The sequence below is a fragment of the Ovis aries genome, chromosome 1 (genome assembly GCF_016772045.2).
Source record: "Ovis aries strain OAR_USU_Benz2616 breed Rambouillet chromosome 1, ARS-UI_Ramb_v3.0, whole genome shotgun sequence".
In the NCBI taxonomy this organism is placed as follows: Eukaryota; Metazoa; Chordata; class Mammalia; order Artiodactyla; family Bovidae; genus Ovis; species Ovis aries.
The window spans coordinates 187,681,877-187,705,978 of NC_056054.1; the positions used below are offsets into that span (position 1 = coordinate 187,681,877).

Here is a 24,102-nt window from a genome sequence, read left to right on the forward strand (position 1 = left end):
AGCAGCTTTTATTTTTCAGTAATCTATTTTAAAGGAAAAGCAGTACCTCTGAGTCTGTTTAAAACCTTTCAGCCATATTTAAAAGTTTCCACTTTTCTAAACGTTTACTTCCTGACAAGTACCTGGAATGAAAACAGTGCTGGAAAATCAGAGCATTATCACTGCTCTATATAGTGCCTAGTGAAGAGCTGTCCGTGACTCTGAAGTCAGCTGGTTTGATTTTCTCTCCTAGCTATAGAAAGTAACTAAATTAATTTCTCTTTTTTTATTTTTTTTTTGTTAGCACATAGAAATGCAACAGATTTCTGTATGTTAATTTTGGTCCTACAGCTTTATCCAGTTCACTGATGAACTCTAGTAGTTTTTCTGGTGGCATCCTTAGGATTTTCTGTGTATGGTTATCATGTCATCTGCAAACAATGACAGTTTTACTTCTTCCTTTCGAATTTGGATTCCTTTTATTTCTTTTTCTTCTTTGATTGCCATGGCTAGGACTTCCAAACTGTGTTGAATAAAAGTGGCAAGAGTGGGCATTCTTGTCTTCTTCCTGATCTTAGATGGAATGCTTTCAGCTTTTCACTGTTTAGTATGATGTTAGTTTAGTATAATGTTGGGCTTTTTTATATATGGCCTTTATTGTTTTGAGGTATGTTCTTTCTGTGCCCACTTTTTGGAGAGTTTTTACCATAAAGGAAAGTGAAAAGTGAAGTCGCTCAGTTGTGTCCGACTCTTTGCGGTGCCCCTGGACTGTAGCCTACCAGGCCCCTCTGTCCATGGGATTTTCTAGGCAATAGTACTGGAGTGGATTGCCATTTCCTTCTCCAGCGGATCTTCCCAACCGAGGGATGGAACCCAGGTCTCCTGCGTTGTAGACATATGCTTTACCATCTGAGCCACCAGGGAAGTCCTTTTACCATAACCAATATTAAATTTTATTAAAAGCTTTTTCTGCATCTATTTAGATCATCATATGGTTTTTGTTCTTCAGTTCGCTAATGTGATGTATCATATTGATTGATTTGTGGGTGGTGAAAAATCCTTGCATCCCTGGGATAAATCCCGTTTGATCATGGTATATGGGCCTTTTAAGTTATTGTTTTATTTGGCTTTCTAGTATTTTGTTGAGGATTTTTGCATCTGTGTTCATCAGTGATACTGGTCTGTTTTTTTTTTTGGTGTTGTTGGTATCTTTGGTTTTGGTATTAGGGTGATGGTAGCCCATAGAATGAGTTGGAAGTATCCCTTCCTCTGCAATTTTTTGGAATAGTTCCAGCAGGAGAGGTGTTAACTCTTCTCTAAATGTTTGCTACAACTCACCCATGGAGCTATCCGGTTCTAAACTTTTATTTGTTGGGAGTTTTTAAAATACTATTAAATTTCAATACTAGTTATTGGTCTGTTCATACTTTCTGTTTCTTCCTGGTTCAGTCTTGGGAGATTGTACCTTTCTAAGTATTTGTGCATTTCTTCAAGGTTCCCATTTTATTTGCATACGGTTTTTCATAATAGTCTCTTGTGATCCTTTGTATTTCTGTGGTGTGGGCTGTAACTTCTCCCTTTTCATTTCTAATTTTATTGATTTCGGCCCTCTCACTTTTTCTTTTTCCCTAATGAGTCTGGCTAAAGGCTTATCAGTTTTGTTTATCTTTTCAAAAAACCAGCTTTTAGTTTCATTGATCTTTGCTGGGTTTTTTTGTCTTTGTTTAATTTATTTCTACTCTGATGTTTATAATTTCTTTCCTTCTACTAACTTTCGGTTTTGTTTGTTCTTTTTCTAGTTGCTTTAGGTGTAAGGTTAATTTGTTTATTTGAGATTTTCTTATTTCCTGAGGCAAACTTATATTGCTTAAAAACTTCCTTCTTAGAACTGTTTTTGCTGCATCCCAGAGGTTTTGGATTGTTGTGGTTTTGTTTTCATTTGTGTCTAGGTTTTTTATTTTCTATTTGATTTCTTCACTGATCCATTGGTTGTTTAGTAACATGTTGCTTAACCTCCACATGTTTGTGTTTTTTGCAGCTTATTCTTATAGTTGATTTTGAGTCTCATAGTGGTTGGCAACCCACTCCAGTACTCTTGCCTGGAGAATCCCATGGATAGAGGGGCCTGGTGGGCTGCAGTCCATGGGGTCGCGAAGAGTGGGACACGACTGAGCGACTTCACTTTAACTTTTCACTTTCATGCATTGGAGAAGGAAATGGCAACCCACTCCAGTATTCTTGCCTGAAGAATCCCAGGGACGGAGGAGCCTGGTGGGCTGGCGTCTGTGGGGTCGCACAGAGTCTGACATGACTGAAGCGACTTAGCAGCAGCAGCAGCAGTGATTGGAAAAGATGCTTGATATGATTTCAGTTTTCTTATATTTACTGAAACTGGCTCTGTGACCCAGCATATGACCTATCCTGGAGAATGTGCCATGTACACTTGAAAAGAATGTATTCTGCTGCTTTCATATGGAATACTCTAAATGTATCAAGTAAGTCCATTTAGTCTAATGTGTTATCAAGGTCTGTGTTTCCTTATTGATTTTCTGTCTGGATGTAAATGGGGTATTAAAGCCCCTACTAGTATTTTCTTACTCTCAATTTCTCCTTTTATGTCAGTTAATTTTTACCTTACATATTGAGGAGCTCCTATGTTTGTTGCAGATATATTTACAATTGTTATGTTTTTGATCACTTGATCATTGTACTGTCTCTCTTTTTCTCTTGTAACAGTATTTTAAAGTCTATTTTGTCTGATTGATATGAGTATTGCTGCTTTAGCTTTCTTTTGATTTCCACATGCATGAAATACCTTTTTTCATCCTCTCACTTTCAGTCTGTATGTGTCCCTAGATCTGAAATGAGTCTCTTGTAGGCAGCATATAAATGGGTCTTGTTTTTCTTCCATTCAGTCTGTATATTTTGGTTGGAGCATTTAGTTCATTTACATTTAAGGTAATCATGTATATGTATATACTCACTGCCTTTTTGTTAATTGCTTTGGATTTTTTATTGACATATATTTGATTTACAGTGTTTCAGGTGTACAGCAGAGTTATTCAGTTATATATATATATATAATTTTTCATTATAAGTTATTGCAAGGTATTGAATATAGTTCCCCATAGACAGAGTGCCTGATGAACTATGGGATGAGGTTCCTGACATTGTATAGGAGACAGGGATCAAGACCATCCCCATGGAAAAGAAATGTAAAAAAGCAAAATGGCTCTCCGGGGCAGCCTTACAAATAGCTGTGAAAAGAAGATAAGCGAAAAGCAAAGGAGAAAAGGAAAGATATTCCCGTTTGAATGCAGAGTTCCAAAGAATAGCAAGGAGAGATAAGAAAGCCTTCCTTGGTGATCAGTGCAGAGAAGTAGAGGAAAGCAACAGAATGGGAAAGACTAGAGATCTCTTCAAGAAAATTAGAGATACCAAGGGAACATTTCATGCAAAGATGGGCTCAATAAAGGACAGAAATGGTATGGACCTAACAGAAGCAGAAGATATTAAGAAGAGATGGCAAGAATACACAGAAGAACTGTACAAAACAGAGCTTCACAACCAAAATAATCATGATGGTGTGATCACTCACCTAGAGCCAGACATCCTGGAATGTGAAGTCAAGTGGGCCTTAGAAAGCATCACTAGGAACAAAGCTAGTGGAGGTGATGGAATTCCAGTTGAGCTATTTCAAATCCTGAAAGATGATCCTGTGAAAGTGCTACACTCAGTATGCCAGCAAATTTGGAAAACTCAGCCGTGGCCACAGGACTGGAAAAGGTCAGTTTTCATTCCAATCCCAAAGAAAGGCAATGCCAAAGAATGCTCAAACTACCACACAATTGCACTCATCTCACATGCTAGTAAAGTAATGCTCAAAATTATCCAAGCCAGGCTTCAGCAATATGTGAACTGTGAACTTCCAGATGTTCAAGCTAGTTTTAAAACAGGCAGAAGAACCAGAGATCAAATTGCCAATATCCGCTGGACCATGGAAAAAGCAAGAGTTCCAGAAAAACATCTCTTTCTGCTTTATTGGCTATGCCAAAGCCTTTGACTGTGTGGATCACAATAAACTGTGGAAAATTCTGAAAGAGATGAGAATACCGGACTACCTAACCTGCCTCTTGAGAAACCTGTATGCGGGTCAGGAAGCAACAGTTAGAACTGGACATGGAACAACAGATTGGTTCCAAATAGGAAAAGGAGTACGTCAAGGCTGTATATTGTCACCCTGCTTATTTAACTTCTGTGCAGAGTACATCATGAGAAATGCTGGACTGGAAGAAGCACAAGCTGGAATCAAGATTGCCGGGAGAAATATCAATAACCTCAGATATGCAGATGACACCACCCTTATGGCAGAAAGTGAAGAACTAAAGAGCCTCTTGATGAAAGTGAAAGAGGAGAGTGCAAAAGTTGGCTTAAAGCTCAACATTCAGAAAATGAAGATCATGGCATCTGGTCCCATCACTTCATGGGAAATAGATGTGGAAACAGTGTCAGACTTTATTTTGGGGGGCTCCAAAATCACTGCAGATGGTGACTGCAGCCATGAAATTAAAAGATGCTTACTCCTTGGAAGAAAAGTTACGACCAACCTAGATAGCATATTCGAAAGCAGAGAGATTACTTTGCCAACAAAGGTCCATCTAGTCAAGGCTATGGTTTTTCCAGTGGTCATGTATGGATGTGAGAGTTGGACTAAGAAAGCTGAGCGCCAAAAAATTGATGATTTTGAACTGTGGTGTTGGAGAAGACTCTTGAGAGTCCGTTGGACTACAAGGAGATCTAACCAGTCCATCCTAAAGAAGATCAGTCCTGGGTATTCATTGGAAGGACTGATGCTGAAGCTGAAGCTCCAGTACTTTGGCCACCTCATGTGAAGAGTTGACTCATTGGAAAAGACCCTGATGCTGGGAGGGATTGGGGGCTGGAGGAGTAGGGGACGACAGAGGATGAGATGGCTGGATGGCATTGCCAACTCGAGTGACATGAGTTTGAGTGAACTCCGGTAGTTGGTGATGGACAGGGAGGCCTGGCATGCTGCAATTCATGGGGTCGCAAAGAGTCGGACACAACTGAGCAACTGAACTGAACTGAACTGGTGCTCTACAATAGGCCTTGGTTGTTTGTTTTTAATGTGTTGTATGGATTTGTTTTGTAGGTCTTTTTTTCTTTCTTCTTTTGTTCTATTCTCATCTGATAAGACTATCTTTAGTGTATGTTGTATTCCTTTTTCTTTGTTGTGTGTATGTTTATTATAGAGCTTTGGTTTGCAGTTACCATGAGGTTTTTATGTAGCAGCCTGGGTATACAGGTGATTGTTTTAGGAGCTCATCTCTTAGTTTCAAATGCATTTAAAAAAACACCTGAGTTTGCACATTTCCCCTCATGACTACTGTTTTTGCTATCATGTGTGTGTATGTTGCATGCTCAGTAGTAGCTCAGTCATGTCTGACTCTGCAACCTCATGGACTATAACCTAACAGGCTTCTCTGTCCTTGGAATTCTCCAGGCAAGAATACTGGAGTGGGTTGCCATTTCCTTCTCCAGGAGATCTTCCTGACCCAGGAATCGAACCCATGTCTCCTGCGTTTCCTGCGTTGGCAGGTAGATTCTTTACATTGTGCCACCTGGGAAGCCCATATTTTACATCTAATTGTTTTGTGTATCTCTTAACTGCTTAGTGTAGATACAGATGATCTTAACTATACTTGTCTCTCTTAATCTCCCTACTATCTTTGTGTATGGATGATTTCCTACCTTTACTAACTTGGTATGTGAATGATTTCCTAACTTTACCTTTGCCAGTGAGCTCTTTCATTCCATAATTTTCTTTTTTGTAACTGTGGCCTTCTCTTTTTTGCCTAGAGAAGTTTGTTTAACATTTGTTGTTAAGGCCACTTTGGTGGTGCTGAATTCTCTTAGATTTTGCTTGTCTGTAAAGTTTTTGATTTCAAGTCTGAATAAGAACCTTGCTGGGTAGATGATTCCTGGTTGTAGGCTTTTCTCCTTCATTCCTTTAAACATATCATGTCACTTCCATCTGACCTGCAGAGTCTGCTGGAAAATCAGCTGATAGCCTTGTGGGAATGTCATTCTATGTAATTTGTTACTTTTCTCTTGCTGCTCTTAGTATTCTCTGTTTATCTTTAATTTTTGTCATTTTGATTTTTGATTACAGTATTCTTGGTGTGTTCCTCTTTGGGTTAATCCTGTATGAGATTCTGTGCTTCCTGGACTTGGATGACTTTCATTTCTCAGGATAGGCAAGTTTTCAGCTATTATCGCTTCAATTATTTCTGAAGCACTGTCTTGCTCTTCTCCTTCTGGGACCCCTGTAATATGAGTATTAATGGGCTTGATGTTGTCCCAGAGGTCTCAGACTGGCCTTGTTTCTTTTCATTTTTTTCTGCTCAGTGGCAGTGGTTTTCACTATTCTGTCTTGCAGCTCAGCGATCCATTTTTCTGTATCATTTAGTCTACTGTTGATTCCTTCTACTGTAGTTTGCATTTCAGTTACTGTATTTTTCGCATCTGGTTATTCTTTGTGTTTTCTCTTTAAAAAACTTCTAACTGCTCATTCTGTGCACCCATTCTTCTTCCAAGTTCTTTGCTCATCTTTATGATCATTACTCTGAGGTCTTTCTCATGTAGGTAGGCTATCTCCACTTTACTCAGGTTGTCTTCTAGGGTTTCATCTTATTCCTTCTCCTAGATCATATTCCTCTGCTGCCTCTTTTTATCTGAGTCGCCAGTTGTATTCTTATGTACGTGATTGCAGGTCCCTGGGGAGCCCTGGCACTAGTGCTGGCCACTGCTGGCCACAGACAGGGTCCTGATGAGCCTGAGCCTGCTGCCCTCCCAGTGGCAGGTGAAGCAGATCCTGGGATTGGTACCAGACTACTGGTAGGCAGGGCTGATTCCTGGAGTCTGGCTGCACAACCCAGGAGCCCCAGAGTTCATTTCAGACCTGGGACTCATTCCAAGTTGAGAACCACTGCTCTTGCCTCGTGGTTTGCATCTTGGCCAAAAGAGATTCTAAGAAATAGATGCAGTCTCCCCATGGGACATCATCCTCTTCAGAGACAGGGACTTGGAACATAGCTCCTGGACATTCATCCTCTTCCAGTAAACAATTGTTCTGGAGCCTTCTGGCTTCTGAATCAAGTCATGATTGAAGAAGTTCTGGGTTCATTCAGGGTATCTTTTTCTAGGAAGATAAGTAGGTTTTACTTTCTGTTTACAACAGCTTCAACAGCACCCTTCTCTTTCTGCCTGTCAAATTAAATAACACATTATATTCCCTAGAATTATTTCAGCAGGAGAGCCTTCGTCCTTCTTAGCTCAAGTGACAGTTGTATTCTTCTGGGAGAGCATGCTGGAAATAAGTATGACTTCAAATTCTTACCTGTACTGTAATTTCTTTGTGAATATGCCAGCAGAAATCAGGCTGGTATGTACCCATGGCCCTAATAGGTGCTTTATACGCTTTACTAAGGAAAACCTGCCATAGTCTGACTTGTAGGTGGTCCCAAGACACCATCAAGCCCAAAGCACGATTTCACAAGTCACCCTAGCAGCCTCTTCTCTGGGCCTGGCCACCGTTTATCCTTGTGCTGGTAGTTCTGAACAAGCACTGCTTAACATACCCGTTCTTATTGCTCCCTGTAGAATGGAGGGCAACCTTGTGGCCTTATTTAAATGCATTTTACTTTTTTATGTTCCCTCAAATGGAAAATACATCACTTTTCCTGAGGATTACAGCACTTCGGTTAGAAATACCAGTTCACATAAAACATTTGTCAACATGGGTAGTTGTGGTTGGTGGGATCTCAGGTGCTCTTAATAGAGCAATTCAATGTTCTGAGCAGTTGTCCCTGGTTCCTCCCACCTTCAATGCCTAGAGGACTCCATCCGCATTGCTCCCTCACTGGATCCAAGCTCTTATATCAGTGTATATATGCTTTCAGGGTTCTTCTCCTACTGTCTGCAACATCCTGGACCCTGTGCCTCCTTCCATGCATTTTTAAAGTACTTTCCTCCCCCCAGTTTGAAAAGTAATATAAGGAGGGAAAAAAAGTTCGCGCTCAAATTCATTCTCCTAGATATAATCACTTCCTATATACTACTGAGTAGGCTAGTTCTCTATCCTGAGCCCATTAGGATTCCACATACCCTGCCCTGATGCTCACCAAACACTCAGGTAGTAGAACTGGGACCAACTGCCTACCTGCAGAATCAGCAAGATGAAGCCGCCTTCTGTTTAGACTCTTCCCTGATAGGCCATTTAGCTTTCACGTAAGAATGGTAATCCAACCCAAAACTTTCTATCAAGGTGCATAGGTCTGTATTCAGCAGACCAGTTATAGGAGGCACTTGACAAAGAGCACAATCTCAAGTTCATTGTCACTCAGTTTTACCAAAACATTAGTTAAAAGATAAACGTTAAGGGAGCATTGCCTAAAGGATCTTTCTGCTGTACCAGGTATCCTGAAATCTCTTCCTGGTTCAAGGCAGAGAGCAAAAGCTGGATATAAAGAGCACATTGTTTAACTCTCCCATGTTTGTTTTCTTTCTGAATTGTGCTTTGTGTTGAACCTTATGAAGCTCATTGCAGTGTGGCTCAGATGGTAAAAAAATCCACCTGCAGTGCAGGAGACCTGGGTTTGATCCCTGGGTTGGGAAGATCCCCTGGAGGAGGGCATGGCAGCCCACTCCAGTATTCTTGCCTGGAGAATCCCCATGGACAGAGGAGCCTGGTGGGCTACAGTCCATGGGGTCTTAGAGAGTCAGACATGACTGAGTGACTAAGCACAGCACAGCACATTGTCAGGATGTTATTCAGAATGTCATTATATCATATACTATTTTCTTAAGAACCTCAAGGAGAAATAGATACTGGTTCATTTTAGCACTGGCTGCTACAGAGCCAAAACTGGGCCCACCATGGCAAGTGTAGATTACCATGTCTTGCCCTTTTTTGGCTTTTTTTCTTTATTTTGCCTTGTTCCAGGCTCCATTTTTCATCTTCATACTTTTTTTTTCCCTTATTTTTCCTACTTTACATTTGTACAATCTTACTCTGTTTTTTGTTTTTTTTTTTTAAGATCAGATATAGTTGATTTAAGTGTGGTGTTTTAGTTTACAGCAAAGTGATTCAGTTATACACAATACATACTTTTTCAGATTCTTTTCTATTATGTTACAAGAGATTGAATATAGTTCCCTGTGTTACATAGTAGATCCTTGTTGTTTATCTAATATATGTGTGTATCTGTTAATCCCAAACTGAATTTATCCCTCCCCCTCCATTCTCTTCCCTCCGTTATCCCTCCCCTCTTCCATTCTCATAGAAAATAAGACTATTTCCTATGTCTGTGAATCTATTTCTGTTTTGTAAATAAGTTCATTTCATATTTTATATTCCACATCTAAGTGATATCATATGATACTTGTCTTCCTGTCTGACTTCACTTAGTATGATAATCTCTAGGTCCATTCAAGTTGTTCCAAATGGCAGTTTCCATTATCTTTTTCAGCTGTGTAATATTCCATTTTCTGTGTGTGCCTGTGTGTCTATGTGTATAGGTGTGTGTGTGTGACTGTGTCATCTGTGTCTTGGCTGTTGTAAATGCTGCTCTGAACACTGGGGTGCATGTATCTTTTAGAGTTTTTGTCTTTTCTGGATATATGCTTAGGAGTGAGATTGCCAGATCATATAATAACTTTATTTTTGGTTTTTAAAGGACCCTCTATATGGTTCTCCATAGTGGCTGTATCAGTTTTCATTCCCACCAACGGTGCATGAGGGCTTCCTTTTTCTCTGCATCCTTGCCAACATTTGTTACTTGTGGTCTTTTTTATGTCAGCCATGCTGACAGGCTTGAAGTGATACATCATTGTGGTTTTCTTGATGATTCTTGATGTCTTTTTATGTGCCTGATGGTTTCTTTTTAGAAGTGTCTACTTAGGTCTTCTGCCCATATTTGATTGGGTAGTTTTTTAGATATTGAGCTGTATGTGCTATTTGTATATTTGGGAAATTAAGCCTTTGTTGATCATATCAGTTGTGAATATTTTCCCCATTCTGTAAGGTTTTTTTTTTTTTTTTTCGTTTTGTGTGTGGTTTCCTTTACTGTGCAAAAGCTTATAAATTTAATTCAGTCCAATTTATTTTTGCTTTTCTTTCTTTTGCCTTGGGAGACTGACCTAAGAAGATATTGGTAAGATTTATGTCAAAGAATGTTTTGTCTTGTTCTCTTCTAGGGGTTTTATGGTGTCATGTCTTATATTTAGGTCTTTAAGCCATTTTGAGTTCATTTATTTTTGTGTATGGTATTAGGGCATGTTTTGACTTCACTGATGTACATAAGGCTGTCCAGCTTTCCCAAACCACTTACTGAATAGACTTTTCTCCGTTGTGTATTCTTGCCTTCTTTGTCCAAGATTAATTGATTATAGGTGTGTGGGTTTGTATGTTCTGTTCCACAGATTTGCATGTCTGTTTTTGTGCCAATACCATGCTGTTTTGATTACTGTAGCTTTGTAGTATTGTCTGAAGTCTGGGTGTGTTATGCCACTAGCTTTGTTCTTTCTCTTCAGGATTGCTTTGGCAATTCTGGGTCCTTTGTGGCTCTATATAAATTTTAGGATTATTTGTTCTAGTTCTGTGAAAAATATCATGCATAGTTTGATAGGAATCACATTAAATCTGTAGACTGCTTTGGGTAGGATGACCGTTTTAACAGTATTAATTCTTCCAATCTAAGACTGCACTATGATGAATAGAAGTGGTGAGTCAAATGTCCTTGACATGTTCTAGAACTTAGTGGGAAGACTTTTAGCTATTCACTGTTGAGTATTTGGTTGACTATGGATTTGTTATAAATGCTTTTATTAAGCATTTTTATTATTTTTAAAAATTTCCTCTGTACCTACTTTGGTGAGAGTTTTTAGCATGAATGAATACTGAACTTTATCAGATGCTTTTTCTATCTCTGTTGAAATGATCACATGGTCTTTGTCTTTCTTTTGCTAATGTGGTGTATCACACTGATTGATCTGCATATGTTGAACCATCCTTGCGACCCTGGATGAACCCAGCTTGATCATGGTGTATGATCCTTTCTGTGTGTTGTTGGATTCAGTTTCCTAGTATTTTGTTGAGTGTTTTTACACCTATAGTTATCAAAGATATTGGCCTGTAGTTTTCTTTTTATAGTGTCTTTATATGATTTTGGTATGAGGGTGATGGTGGCTTCATGGAATGGCTTTGGGAGTGTTTCCCCCTCTTTAATGTTTTGGAGCACTTTGAGAGATATCATTGTAAGTTCTGTGTTTGGTAGAATTCTCCAGTGAAGCCATCTGGTCCTGGACTTTTGTTTGGAAAGAGTTTTGTTTTATTAGTACTACATACTTGATTTCAATTCCAGTGATCAGTATGTTCAGATTAGTTATTTCTGCTTGATTCATTTTTGGGCTGTATGTTTCTAGGAACTTGTCTATTTCTTCTAGATTGTCTAGTTTGTTGGCATATATTGTTCAAAGTATACTCTTAATGGTTGGGTTTTTGGGTTTTTTTTGCATTTCTGTGGCATTGGTTATTATTTATCCTTTTGTTTCTTATTTTTCTTATTTGGATCCTCTCTCTTTTCTTGTTTAGCCTAGCCAGAAGTTTTTTTTAATTTTGTTTATCCTTTTAAAAAACAAGCTCTTGGTTTTAATGATTTTTTTCAGTGTTTTTTCTTAAACTCTATTTCCTTGCTGAGCTTTACTTTTTTCTGCTATGGTTTTGTTTGTTCTTCTTTTTCTAGTTCTTTTAGGTGGTTGGTTAGACTGAGATTTTTCTTGTTTTTTTTTTTTTTTTCCAGTTTTCATAAAAGTGTGTTTTATTATTGGCAGATAGCACCTTTAACAGTTAAATACATTCAAGTAATGTGTAGGCTTCCCAGGTGGTGCTGGTGGTAAAGAATCCATATGCCAGTGCGAGAGATGCAAGAGACATGGGTTCAATCCCTGGGTTGGAAGGATCCTTTGAAAGAGGGCATGCAACCTACTCCATATTCTTCCCTGGAGAATCCCACAGACAGAGGAGCCTGGCAGGCTGTAGTCCATAGGGTCACAAAGAGTTGGACATGACTGAAGAGACTTAGCGCAGCACAGCAGTGTATAGGTGACTGCACAGCTGCAGCACTGGTAACTAGACAGATAACCCTTTCAACTAGAAACCGACTAATAAGTAACTATCTAAATATTTAAAATACAGCTTTTAGATCATCCTTTGTTTTGATCACCTTGGGTATATGGGGCTCCTGTTGGTCACACTGCAAATATATTAAAGTCAGATCTTCCGATACCCATTCCTGGAGGTTTCTTTCATCCTCCAGCTCCAGAGCAAGCCCAGGTTTCTGACCTCCAGCATTATACTCTTCCCATCTACCAGAGCAGACAGTGGAGGCTTCATACCGGGCCTCAGAGTCTGAGTGTAGCCTATTCCAATTAAACTATAGTTGTTGACTTTTGCATAAATTGAAGCAGTAGGATTCAACTGATATTTAGCTGCAATGCTAAAGCTAGTGCAGCTGGTTCCTGATGTTCAAGCAAGATTTATTAAAGTGTGAAGATCTTCACATACTTTTGGATAAATTTATCCTCTAAATTCTTTCCCATCATTGGCATAGTGTGTAGCTGGAAGTCCTCAGTCCCACTATCTTCATCTCCACCCCTTTATCATGATTTATATAAAAATATAAAGTGAATTGTGAAAATGCTCCATCTTCCCCAAAGTCCTACGAGATCTTTGGGTCTCACCTCCTTTTTTTATATTTATGGGCACCACTCCACTCCTGATTTGTGGGACACAGAGATTTATATCCTCTGGCAACTCAGAAACTTTAACTTCCTCTCGTGATCTCACTGTATTGCTAGGTTTGAGATGCTCGATGCTGCAAAGAACAAGGTCCGGGTGAAGATCAGCTATGTAATGATTGCCTTGACAGTGGCAGGATGCGTATTGATGATTATTGAGGGCAAGAAGGTAAGAGTGGACATCCCCTCTATCTTTATGTATTTTCCACAAAAGACCTAGAGGAAATCAGGGGTTAACTCTTTATTCTCTGTGATGAAGAAGTCACTTCCTATACAAGAAATGATAAGAAACAAAATAAAATATGGTAGGGCCAAACCTGAGATTATCATGCCTGGAGGTAAACAGCAAATCCTAACTTTGGCATGCTGAAGAACTAAAATAGTTTTGGTTAAGTAAGAAAAGTTTTTAGGTGTCCCAGGTGTGATAAGGAATGTGAAACAAGATGTGTGACACTGATATGTACTGATACCTCCTTGTATGTCTATAAAGCACTCACAGTACATGGACTTATTGATCCTCACTCTGCCTTAGTTTTGGTGAGTGTTCTTATCACTGTTCTCTACTTGGATGTTCCAACTGGGCCATCTGTCTAAGCGCCTAAGCAGTACACAGGCATTCAGGTCCACAGATCCAGTCATTGTTAATAACTGTCTTACCGTCTTCCAGGTACCTTGTTGTTATCTCAGTTAAATCTGACAACAACGCTGCAAGGTAGATACTGTTATTAGGACCTCATTTATAAATGAGGAAACATAGCATAGAAAGCTTAGTGACTTACCCAAGTTCACACACATCTCCCTAATAGCAGAGCCGCAGTTTGAATCTAGACCTAATTGAGGTGACAGGGAAAGTATTCCCACTTACTGAGTGCTCATTTTATAACAGGTATTGTTAACCTTGGGCTTAGTGGTTAAGAATGCCCCTGCCAATGAAGGAGACCCAGGTTCGATCCCTGGCTTGGGCTGATCCCCTGGAGTTGGAAATGGCAACCCGCTCCAGGATTCTTGCCTGGAGAATCCCATGGACAGAGGAGCCTGGCAGGCTGTAGTCCATAGGGTTGCACAGAGTCCGACACAACTGAAGCAACTGAGCACAGCACAGCACATTGTTCAACGTACTTAATCACCACAATAATTGTGAGAACCTAAGAGGTCAGTTCTCTTATCCATGTTTTGTAAAAGAAGAACCAAAACCTAGAGATGTTACTTTTCCCAATGTCACATAGCTAGTAAGTGGCAAGACAAAAAGGTAGAGCCAAGTTTGCCGACTACTATCTTGTGATTAAAATACAGATATTTTTCTGTGCTGCAGTACTGGCCAAGCCATTATTTAAATCCCATGTCTAATTCTATATATCACAGCTTCCATATGGAAAGAAATGTCTTACATATTTTGTCAAGAATTTACAAGGGTTCTTCTGCAAACCCAGTGATAACTGACTTCCTTATGTGCAGTGAGTCCAGAGTAAAAGTGAACTTCTGACTCTCTTGAGAGTCTTAGAATAGAAAATACCAACCATTTAGGCTGATGTTATGACAGCATGAAGGGCAAGTGTGGAGGCCTGGGTGAAGTTCTCTTGACAACTGTGTTCCTACCCCACTTCAGTATTTTTCCTGCCTCCCTCTTTAACTTTTTATGCTTAACTCTCAGACTGAACCTACAGAAAGAAGCATATAAAACAGGATGTAGGGATTTTAAGAATTCTGAGAAATCTGCATTGCTTTTGTCTACTTGATGATGCTAGCTGAGTTTAAATACTCCAGAAACAGATCACTCCCTGGGATCCCCCCAGCCTCGTGAAAGGGTATGCACTGTATAAAGAGCTCCTCTCTTGTCCTATACCATAAATATTATTTCTCTTTTATGGAACTGTCCGTTTCTGAAAAGTTGGTAAATGCTACAGGAACGACTAACTTCTGAACATACTGTGATTTAGAAGAGAGAAATTAGCCATTGTGTTTTGTCCTCTTCATCATCTAACCATTCTGATTCTCTGCTCCTCTCCATACTTAATTCTGAAGAAAAACACCTTATAGGGTGCTGGTTTCACTCATTTGGTATGAAAATTTGAAACTGGACTGTGTATGTAAGCTTCACAGAGATGAAACAAGTCAGAGGGAGGGAAGTAAGGGAAGAAGATGGTTGCATCTCCTCCACTGCTCTTCACTCTCAGAGGATGGAGTGGCAAGGTAGTCACTGCTGGGAGTCATCAAGGGTAGTACTTGGTGAAATCTGGGATCCCCAAAGCGGAATGTTTTTTGATAAAAGAGGAATAAGGAACTAGAAGGGTGTGAAAGTATACAAATGAGTTGGGGATGGAGAAATGGTAGCAACAAAGAAAAGTGAGAGGAGGGAAAAGGGGGGTAGAAATGGAAACAAAAAGGTATTTAATACTAAAGAGAGGAAAAGAGAAAGACAAGGAAATATAAAGGGAGAAGAGAGGCTAGAAGATTTACAGAGAGAGGCCAGAAAGGAGGAGGCAGAGGTGTGGCCTTTCTCTTGTGCGTGAATGGATGGACTGCCACACTGAGAGCATTAGAGGAGGCAGAAGGCACATGGAGAGGGCTGCTGTGCCTGGCGCACCAGCAGCGAGCTGTTCCTCCATGCCTGTACTTGCCACGTCAGGGAATGACACCGTCCCCGAGCCGGCATAAATAATCACTGTTCACATCCGTTTCACTTTAGGCTGCCAGACGAAATGAGACTTTAACAAGCTTGAACCTAGAAAAGAAAGCTCGTCTGAGAGAAGAAGCTGCTATGAAGGCCAAAACAGAGTAGCAGATATGTCGGTGTTGGTTGGATTTTGAAGATCTAGAAATAATGCTGCAGCAATAGGCCTTACTAAAAAGAATGTGGTATATGAGCTGCCCTATTTCCACTCTAGAGCTAAAAATAAATTTTCTTAAACAAATGACTTGTCTATATTTTACAACTTTCAGTTCAGTTCAGTCTCTCAGTCGTGTCCGACTCTTTGCGACCCCATGAACCGAACCATGCCAGGCCTCCCTGTCCATCACCAACTCCCGGAGTTCACCCAAACTCATGTCCATTGAGTCAGTTATGCCATCTAACCATCTCATCCTCTGTCATCCCCTTCTCCTCCTGCCTTCAATCTTTCCCAACATCAGGGTCCTTTCAAATGAGTCAGCTCTTCGCATCAGGTGGCCAGAATACTGGAGTTTCAGCTTCAACATCAGTCCTTCCAATGAACACCCAGGACTGATTTCGTTTAGGATGGACTGGTTGGATCTCCTTGCAGTCCAAGGGACTCGCAAGAGTCTTCTCCAACACTACAGTTTGATCTAGATTAAATGTAGCCTGTTTTTTTCAAAACGAAAGAATGAAAAATGAGATGACTTATTTGAACTTTATTATTAACTCTTCTTTATAGTCAGGTCCCATTTCCTTCTTTAATTCCCATTACCAAAGTGACATCTCCCCAGAAGCCAAATGGTTTGTGTGTCTTCATTTCTGGAGAGGTAAGGAGGGGCAGTTGAGCACACTGCCCCGGGGGCACGTCGAAGAGCTAACCTCCCCGAATGCCCTGGTGCGTCTCAAGAGCTCTGGGAAGCAGCCAGACCACACTCTGCCTTTGTCAGGTGTGCTGGTAAACAGAGGTTTTTAGAACAGTCTTTGAAAAAGTCCTGGCAAGGTGATGATGACATTCTGGCCACAAGTTTCTGAGGATTTTGAAATCCCAGCACCATGGAGTTACTTGGGGCCAGCACCGTTGCCTCTTCTGTGCTGTAGCTTAGAATTCCTAACTGGTCCTTTCCTTCTGCTTTTACACTAAATTTCTCAATTATCAAAAGCTATCAAATGCATTTTATTATTGTTGAAAAATAAGCATTTGTACCTCATATATATCTTTAATCTGACAGGGATGCCAAGTTGTCTCATATTTAGCTATGGATGCTGGTTTCTATTTAAGTATTTCATTTATTCTCACATGCTTCATAAGTTTTAAAGGATGGCAAGTCCTTATAAACATTCAGAGGGTTATATCAGAATAAATAATATATGCAGCTGTTTGGGAACTTAGTTTAATAAAATACTCAGTAAAACCTAATGTACTACTCTACAGCTTCATAATCCATCTGATAACTGTATCTATCTATCTAGAGTACTTTGACTTTAGCTTTTAGATACCAAGCTCTTTGATTTTTATCACTTGAAAATTTATCATCAAAAAGCATTACTTTATATACATTTTAGCAGATTAGTCTTCCTTGATTAATATTTTGGAATACTTACATATTGTCTAAATGTAGATTTTAAATATGGGTAAATCTAATTTTTTTTTTAAGTAAGTCATTTTTCTTCATAAAACAATACCATTTTAACTTACAAAGAAGCATTTAAAATTTTTTTAAAGTGTTGTATTCTTAAAGATTTATTGTTGTAAAATGTTTAAGTCAAAGCTCAAAAACCCTACCATTCGGCAAGAATTTATATCATCATTTTGTGTCAGCTGTCCTCTTTAGTAACTTATAATAGTGACTGCCTCTTTTGGGGTTGAATATAAATTTTATGACCAGAATTTAAGACCTTCCCCCATCTGATCCCACTTCTCCCAGTAGCCTCACGTATTAACTTGAGCTGTCACACACCCTACTAGTAATTATAGTATCTTATATTGCTTACAACTTCTCAAGCAAATCAGACTTCATGAGCACTATTATAAGCAACAAGGACAAAACTGTCTTTTGTATTCTATAGTATCCACTTTCAATTAAGTGATTATTACTATTTTTTGCTTAATTTCGGAATTATTTTTTCATGTTTATCATGTTTCTACAGGTAAAACGGACAGAAAATGTTTTCTAATTTATATTTCCTATAAACCCTGTTTGAATTAACATGTGAGACTATGGCTAGGTACTTTTAATAAAAATAATGGTATGGGGAATTGACTCCAAAATTTATTGAAATCAGGCAACAAGTGAAGTTGTGATGGTGGTATAATTCATTGTCATTAATCAAACATTACTTGAGTCCCTTTTATGTACAAAAACTGAGAATACAAAGATGAATAAAACATACAGAGTCTACAGAGCTCATAATTTACTGGACACATGGCCTGTGAAACCACTACAGCACAGGCAGGCAGTGATGGTTCCACAAAGTGGTGATTTCTGAACTGAGTTTGTAGCATGGGCAGAGCGGGCAGTTCAGGCATAATAAGAGGCTTTACTACTCAGGCGTTGAGTTTGCCCTGAGAATCAGGAGAGGGCTGTCTGACATGGTAGTGAGAGGTACCTCTCACAGTAAAATGCCTTTATTAATTTTGATTTGGTTTTACTTTTTATCTTGGTAAAAAGACTCAGAACAGATACAGCCATTACTTTTTTCCCAAATTACAAACTTGATTCCACAGACCATTTCACATCCCATCATGTAGGCTGTCACTTAAACTGTGGGAGCAGCATCTGACAAATCTCCAGTCCACCACCATCCCAGGTTTATTCTCTTCTGATCTCCCACACCAAATACTGTGGAGTTATTCCAAACTCCCTTGTTCCTCTCATTTAATCAGTCATCCTGTTTTGTGAGCTTTACTTCTAAATTTTATCAAATACAATGATCCTCTACAATAGTCACTGAAAGGAAAATGAGAATCTGTTCAAGGACAGACACAAGAGATTAATCAGACATCAAGATTCCAGTCAGAAACCCTGGGATTTAAACTTGCATTTCCAACTGTCTTACTTTGCAAACTGAGGCTTGGTTCAGTTCAGTTCAGTCGCTCAGTCATATCCGACTCTTTGCGACCCCATGAATTGCAGCACACCAGGCCTCCCTGTCCACCACCAACTCCCAGAGTTCACCCAAACTCATGTCCATCGAGTTGGTGATGCCGTCCAGCCATCTCATTCTCTGTCGTCCCCTTCTCCTCCTGCCCCCAATCCCTCCCAGCATCAGAGTCTTTTCCAATGAGTCAACTCTTCGCATGAGGTGGCCAAAGTATTGGACTTTCGGCTTTAGCGTCAGTCCTTCCAAAACACCCAGGACTGATCTCCTTTAGGATGGACTGGTTGGATCTCGAAAAAGGTCTTAAATTCTTATAATGCAAGACAATGTTAAAAAACAAAACAAAATACATGCCAAAATTGAGAGAACACCATCTTTTAAAATACCTAATCTTTTTTGGCCAGTCTGACTCTACTACTTGATTTCTAAAGGGTTTAGTAAGTACTCGTCCACAATTTAACTGTTTTGTCATTTCCTAATGCTGCTGACGCGATGATGTTTTCTGTAGGATGACAAGCTGCTGAGATTACCACATCTGTATGACCTTGTAATTTCTGTACAATCTCTTTAGTTTGAAGGTTCCAAATGTATACCAGGTTATCCTCTGAACCAGAGACAATCCATTTTCCACCAGTAACTGAAAAACTGGCAAATACGCAGTATTTCTCATTCTTATGACCAGTATATGTCTTCAGGCATCTGCCTCTGCTGTAATCCCATAGTTTAAGAGTATTGTCCAAAGTTGCAATGAGAATATATTTACCGTTTGGAGAAAATTTTACAAAAGAGACAGGAGGGTTATCATCATCAACAAGTGCTTTTAAACACTGACCTGATGCAGCATCCCAGATTCGACAGACACCATCATAGCTACCTGATACTATCAAGGACCCACTACAATTAAAATGAACAGCAGAAACTGGGTCAGAATGAGCAGACAAAGTCTTAAGGCACTTGCCTGTTTTCACCTCCCATATTTTCACGCTTTCATCAAAAGATCCTGAAATGATGAGGTTGGACGGTGGGTTGAAATTACAGCAAAAAACGTAATTACTGTGTCCTTTAAGTGTTTTCAAACATTTTCCAGATCTCACATCCCAAAGTTTTAGAGTTTTATCATCTGAGGCAGAAACAAGACGACTGGAATCTGATGACCAGGCAACATCTGATATTTCAAGATTGTGTCCTTTAAGCGTTTTCTCATATTTTCCATCATAGGCTCCCCAAATTATAATTACTTTATCAGCAGAAGAACTTGCTAGCCATTCTCCATTAGGACTAAACTTAACTGATGATACTGCTTCCGTATGTCCCTCCAGAGTGAATTTCAGAGCGTAGTTTGGTTTTTCAGACACTGCCTTGCTCTGATTGGCAGATGAGGGGAGAGCCGGCTCTGCTTTCGCATTTCCTGACTGCTCTGTAATCATGACTCTGAAGCTCAAAGTCTGTAGGTTGGCTAGATGTCCGGTCTTGAACCAAGCAGCCCGTATTTTGGCTTTGTATACAGCAAAATGAACATAAAAAACATCGGACTCCAAACAAAAACAAACAAAAAAGTCTTTTAGTGACTAATTTCCGGATCGTTTTTAAACGACGATATACACTGGTTCAGCAGCACAGCTTGGACCGCTTCACTTTTTCCTCGATGCTTCTGGAAATAAATACTTCAGAAATACTATTAAAACGGTCCCGTGCGCTGTCGGCAAGTAAGGTATTAATGCTGGCTGTTTTGTGACTATATAACGCGCTTCAAAGCTGCAAGCGGTGGGGTGTAGGGGGGGAAAGCTACAGAAAATATTTTTCACCGCTTCTCCCCCCCAGCTCTGAAATATCTGAGTACTCAGCACCCCTACCTGCCTGACTTTAGACAGTGTACTTGGAGCATGAATAATCGCCGCTTTAAACAGGATTTGAGAAGCTAAGCAAAAACCTGGATACACACGATTTCCTAACGCCCACACCTCCGGCCGACACGCCAAACAGCTGCGTTAAGGAATAACGCGTGCGCATGACAGCCGGGAGCTGGGCGCATGCGCAGGGAGCGTAGGGCGCATGCGCAGAGGGTGCCCCTCCCGCGGCTTCCAAGCCGAGGCGGCTTGTAGAAGTCGCTAGTGCTTGCGTAAAAGCGGACGCTGGGGTTTCCTTCCGGCGTCTGCAGGAAGGGCTTCTTCCAGACCTCGCTGGATAGCGAGGGCTGCTGTATTACGGAGACCATTACTTTTGGGAAACAGTGTGACTAGAAAGAACTGAATTTTGAGATGCCTGCGGGCATGGATTTGGATGTAAGCCGTTCACACTGCGTTTTAGCCTTCCTGGGCCCACTCAGCGCCGGTTACTCCGTATAAGCTCCTGCTGCACAGGTGGCTTTCGTTCTCTTCTCCAGCTGTTATGTGGAGCCTGGTGGCGGGTTCGAAAGCCTGCAAGTAGGCGAGGGCAACGTAGCCAAATTTATGCCCAGGTTTAAATGTGTTCCCTAAGTGTTCGGGAAGGATAAAAAATATGTTTTAGAGGCCTTTAAAGGCTAGCGCCTAGGTAGCCTGGCATGGTAGTGCCGGGGGAAATGAGCAAACGTTTTAGCACTTCCTTATGGCTTAAGTTTCCAAAGACAAAGTTCAGATCGCCTAGGTGCTTGGAACAGAAAAGGTGGAATGGGGTAGAAAACGTGTAAAGTGAAAGTGAAGTCGCTCAGTCGTGTCCGACTCTTTGCGACCCCGGGGACTGTAGCCTGCCAGGTTTTCCGTCCATGGGATTTTCCAGGCAAGAATACTGGAGTGGATTGCCATTTCCTTCTCCAGAGGATCTTCCCGACCCAGAGATTGAACCCAGGTCTCCCTCATTGTAGGCAGACGCTTTACTATCTGAGCCACCAATGAAGTCCAAAAAAAAAAAATAATAATAAAGTAACTCGTAATTAGGCTTTATTGGAGAAGGAAATGGCAACCCACTCCAGTGTTCTTGCCTGGAGAATCCCAGGGACGGGGGAGCCTGGTGGGCTGCCGTCTATGGGGTCGCACAGAGTCGGACACGACTGAAGCGACTTAGCAGCAGCAGCAGCAGCAATTAGGCTTTAGCCAGCCCTCCCTAGTTTTAAGAAGTGATTAGTGGCTGTGAAATATGTGAAGGATACGTGCTTTCAGATGTTTAGCCGCGAAGTCGTGTCTGACTCTTGCGACCCCATAGACTGTAGCCCTCAGGCTCCTCTGTCCATGGGGTTTTCTAGGCAAGAAGACGGGTCGGATCAAACCTGTGTCTCCTGCATTGGCAGGTGGATTCTTCACCATTGAGCCACCAGGGAAGCGCTTTCCAGGTGTAAATTATTCTTTACTCAAGAATAGTGTACCCAAAATGATAACCTGACTAGTTTCTCCAATCCTTTATAGACTATACCTTGGTATCTGCAGGTTAATTGGTTCAAGGGCCCCCACCTTCCCTTCCCTCCACACATCATACCAAAATCCACTGGATGCTCCTCTTTTGTATTAAATGATGTGGTGTTTTTATGTACCCTACTTATATCCTTCCCTATAAGTCATCTCTGTATTACTTACAGTACTTAATACAATATAAATGCTATGTAAATAGTTGCCAAGATGAAGCAAGTTTTGCATTTTGGAACTTTACCGATATTAGGGGGGAGGATTTTTCATCTGTGGTTGGTTGAATCTGAGGCTGTGTAACCCACATAGGGAGGGCCAATCCTAATTGCTCAATAAAGAGTGCCCAAGAGAGGCTGTTTGTGTTCTGTTTGAAAGGCTTTCCTGCTAGCCGGTTGAAGTCAAGAGGCAAATATGTCTCATGATCTTTTCTGTCAGTCAAGAATTAAAGCATTTGGAAACAAAAGCGTCCCCTATCTATACTTATTGGGGATAACTGAAGGTCTTGTTTTTGTAAGGCACAACAGCATAATTACACCTATAGTAAACTAGTAAAAACCTCATTACTTAAACACCCTACTACTCTAATTTGGAATTTACACAGTTGTTGTCTTAGCTAGTGCAAATTAATGGTATAAACACAATGAAGTGCCAGGAATGGGAAGAGCATCTTTAAAATGGTTTGGAGCATCGTTTTTATACATTATTTTAAACTGATTAAACATCTCCTGCCTCTTCTTTCCTCCTCCTGTTTGATAGGATTAATGTGATTGTTACTGGGAAGCTTAGAAACACTCTAAATTCATTAAAAAATTTAAAAGCGCTTCACAGAATAAAGCATAGGCTTTGTTTCAAAGAATATAAAATCTGTATTTTTCCAACACAGAGTAAAGAAAGGAAATTGTTTAGTTGCTAAGTCGTGTCTGAGTCTTTGCAACCCCATGAACTGCAGCATGCCAGGCTTCCCTCTCCTTCACCATCTCCTGGAATTTGCTTAGATTCATGTCCATTGAGTATTTAACAAGGTAAACACTAGTATGAGGGCTAGGATGGGTGTTGGTACTTGAGTATATCTAGCCCACTAGAAATGTCACAAGCATGAGGGATAATAAGGGGGCACACAATTAAGAATGTGTTGACAGGAATATCCAGAAATAATTTTTCATCAGATTTTCTTAAAATTTCAGTGGAGAAATTTCCATTATTCATTTCTCAGTATCTGGAACGTTGTATGAATAGTATCCAGAACTCATGTAAAGAAAAAGCTATGAATATAACTAGTTAAATCTTTATTCATTAGTCATGTTCAGCACATACAGTCCTGATATTGTACTCATTATGAATTAGAACAAAGAGTATCATAGCTTCACTTCCTTAGGAAGAGGGGAGCGTCGGCAACTGTGGAGCGTGTAGGAACAGGGAATACTAATGTAAGTACAAAGTGACTGAAGCCATAACTGGAGATTTGTATTTCGGACTCTTCAAGTTCTTCCCTGGTGACTCAGACATTAAATCTGGGCGATGCAGGAGACTCGGGTTTGATCCTTGGGTTAGGAAGATACCCCTGCAGAAGTATCTTGCTACCCATTCCAATATCTTGCCTGGAGAATCCCATGAACAGGGAAGCCTGGCGGGCTACAGTCCATAGGGTCGCAGAGTCGGACGTGACTGAGTGACTAACAACCAAGAAATGTTTACTTGGTCCCATTTTTAATTTCTTTTTGCTATGTTTACTCTTCACCAGATAAGTGATTTTGTAAGTTTCTCTCCCATTAAAGTTTCTTTAAATTTCCCATAAACATTTTAGAACTGAAAGCCTCATCTGTGGTTGAAAGGTTTATGCTCCTTGCCATCCAGTAAAGTTGGAGCTAGTCTAAGTAGAAATATTGCCACATATATGTGTTAATATACAGTATTTGTTTTTCTCTTTTTGACTTACTTCACTATGTATAGTAGGCTCTGGGTTCATCCACCTCACTGGAACTGACCTAAATCTATTCTTTTTTAATGACTAATATTCCATTGTATATATTTACCACGTTTATCCATTCATCAGGTGATGGACAACTAGGTTGCCATGTCGTGCCTATTGTTAACAGTGTTGTATGGCAAAACCCA

The 24,102-nt window shown here is 40.2% G+C and overlaps 2 protein-coding genes and 1 long non-coding RNA gene across 4 annotated transcripts in view; 2 read left to right on the top strand and 1 right to left on the bottom strand.

Moving 5' to 3' along the window:
- The window catches only part of FAM162A (family with sequence similarity 162 member A), a 41,232-nt gene extending 25,462 nt beyond the window's left edge, over nt 1-15,770 (top strand). For both annotated transcript variants that reach the window (XM_060418567.1, XM_004002974.6), the window contains exons 4-5: nt 12,919-13,027; nt 15,545-15,770. In XM_060418567.1, the coding sequence (XP_060274550.1) occupies nt 12,919-13,027; nt 15,545-15,637 (202 nt within the window). In that variant the 3' untranslated portion in view covers nt 15,638-15,770. The remainder of the gene's footprint in view (nt 1-12,918; nt 13,028-15,544) is intronic.
- Nucleotides 4-10,668, top strand: LOC132660125 (uncharacterized). The gene is made up of 2 exons (XR_009601355.1): nt 4-2,474; nt 5,504-10,668. It is a non-coding gene; the product is annotated as an uncharacterized LOC132660125 (long non-coding RNA).
- Nucleotides 15,771-17,761: 1,991 nt separating the features above from the next.
- On the bottom strand, nt 17,762-20,607 carry WDR5B (WD repeat domain 5B). Its single transcript, XM_004002975.5, has one exon. The coding sequence runs from the start codon at nt 20,035-20,037 to the stop codon at nt 19,045-19,047; it is 993 nt and encodes a 330-aa protein (XP_004003024.1). The 5' UTR covers nt 20,038-20,607; the 3' UTR covers nt 17,762-19,044.
- Nucleotides 20,608-24,102: the final 3,495 nt, after the last annotated feature.

Bases quoted from the DNA above. Each gene is read 5' to 3' on its own strand.
- WDR5B (XM_004002975.5), bottom strand. From the start codon at position 20,037: ATGATTACAGAGCAGTCAGGAAATGCGAAAGCAGAGCCGGCTCTCCCC.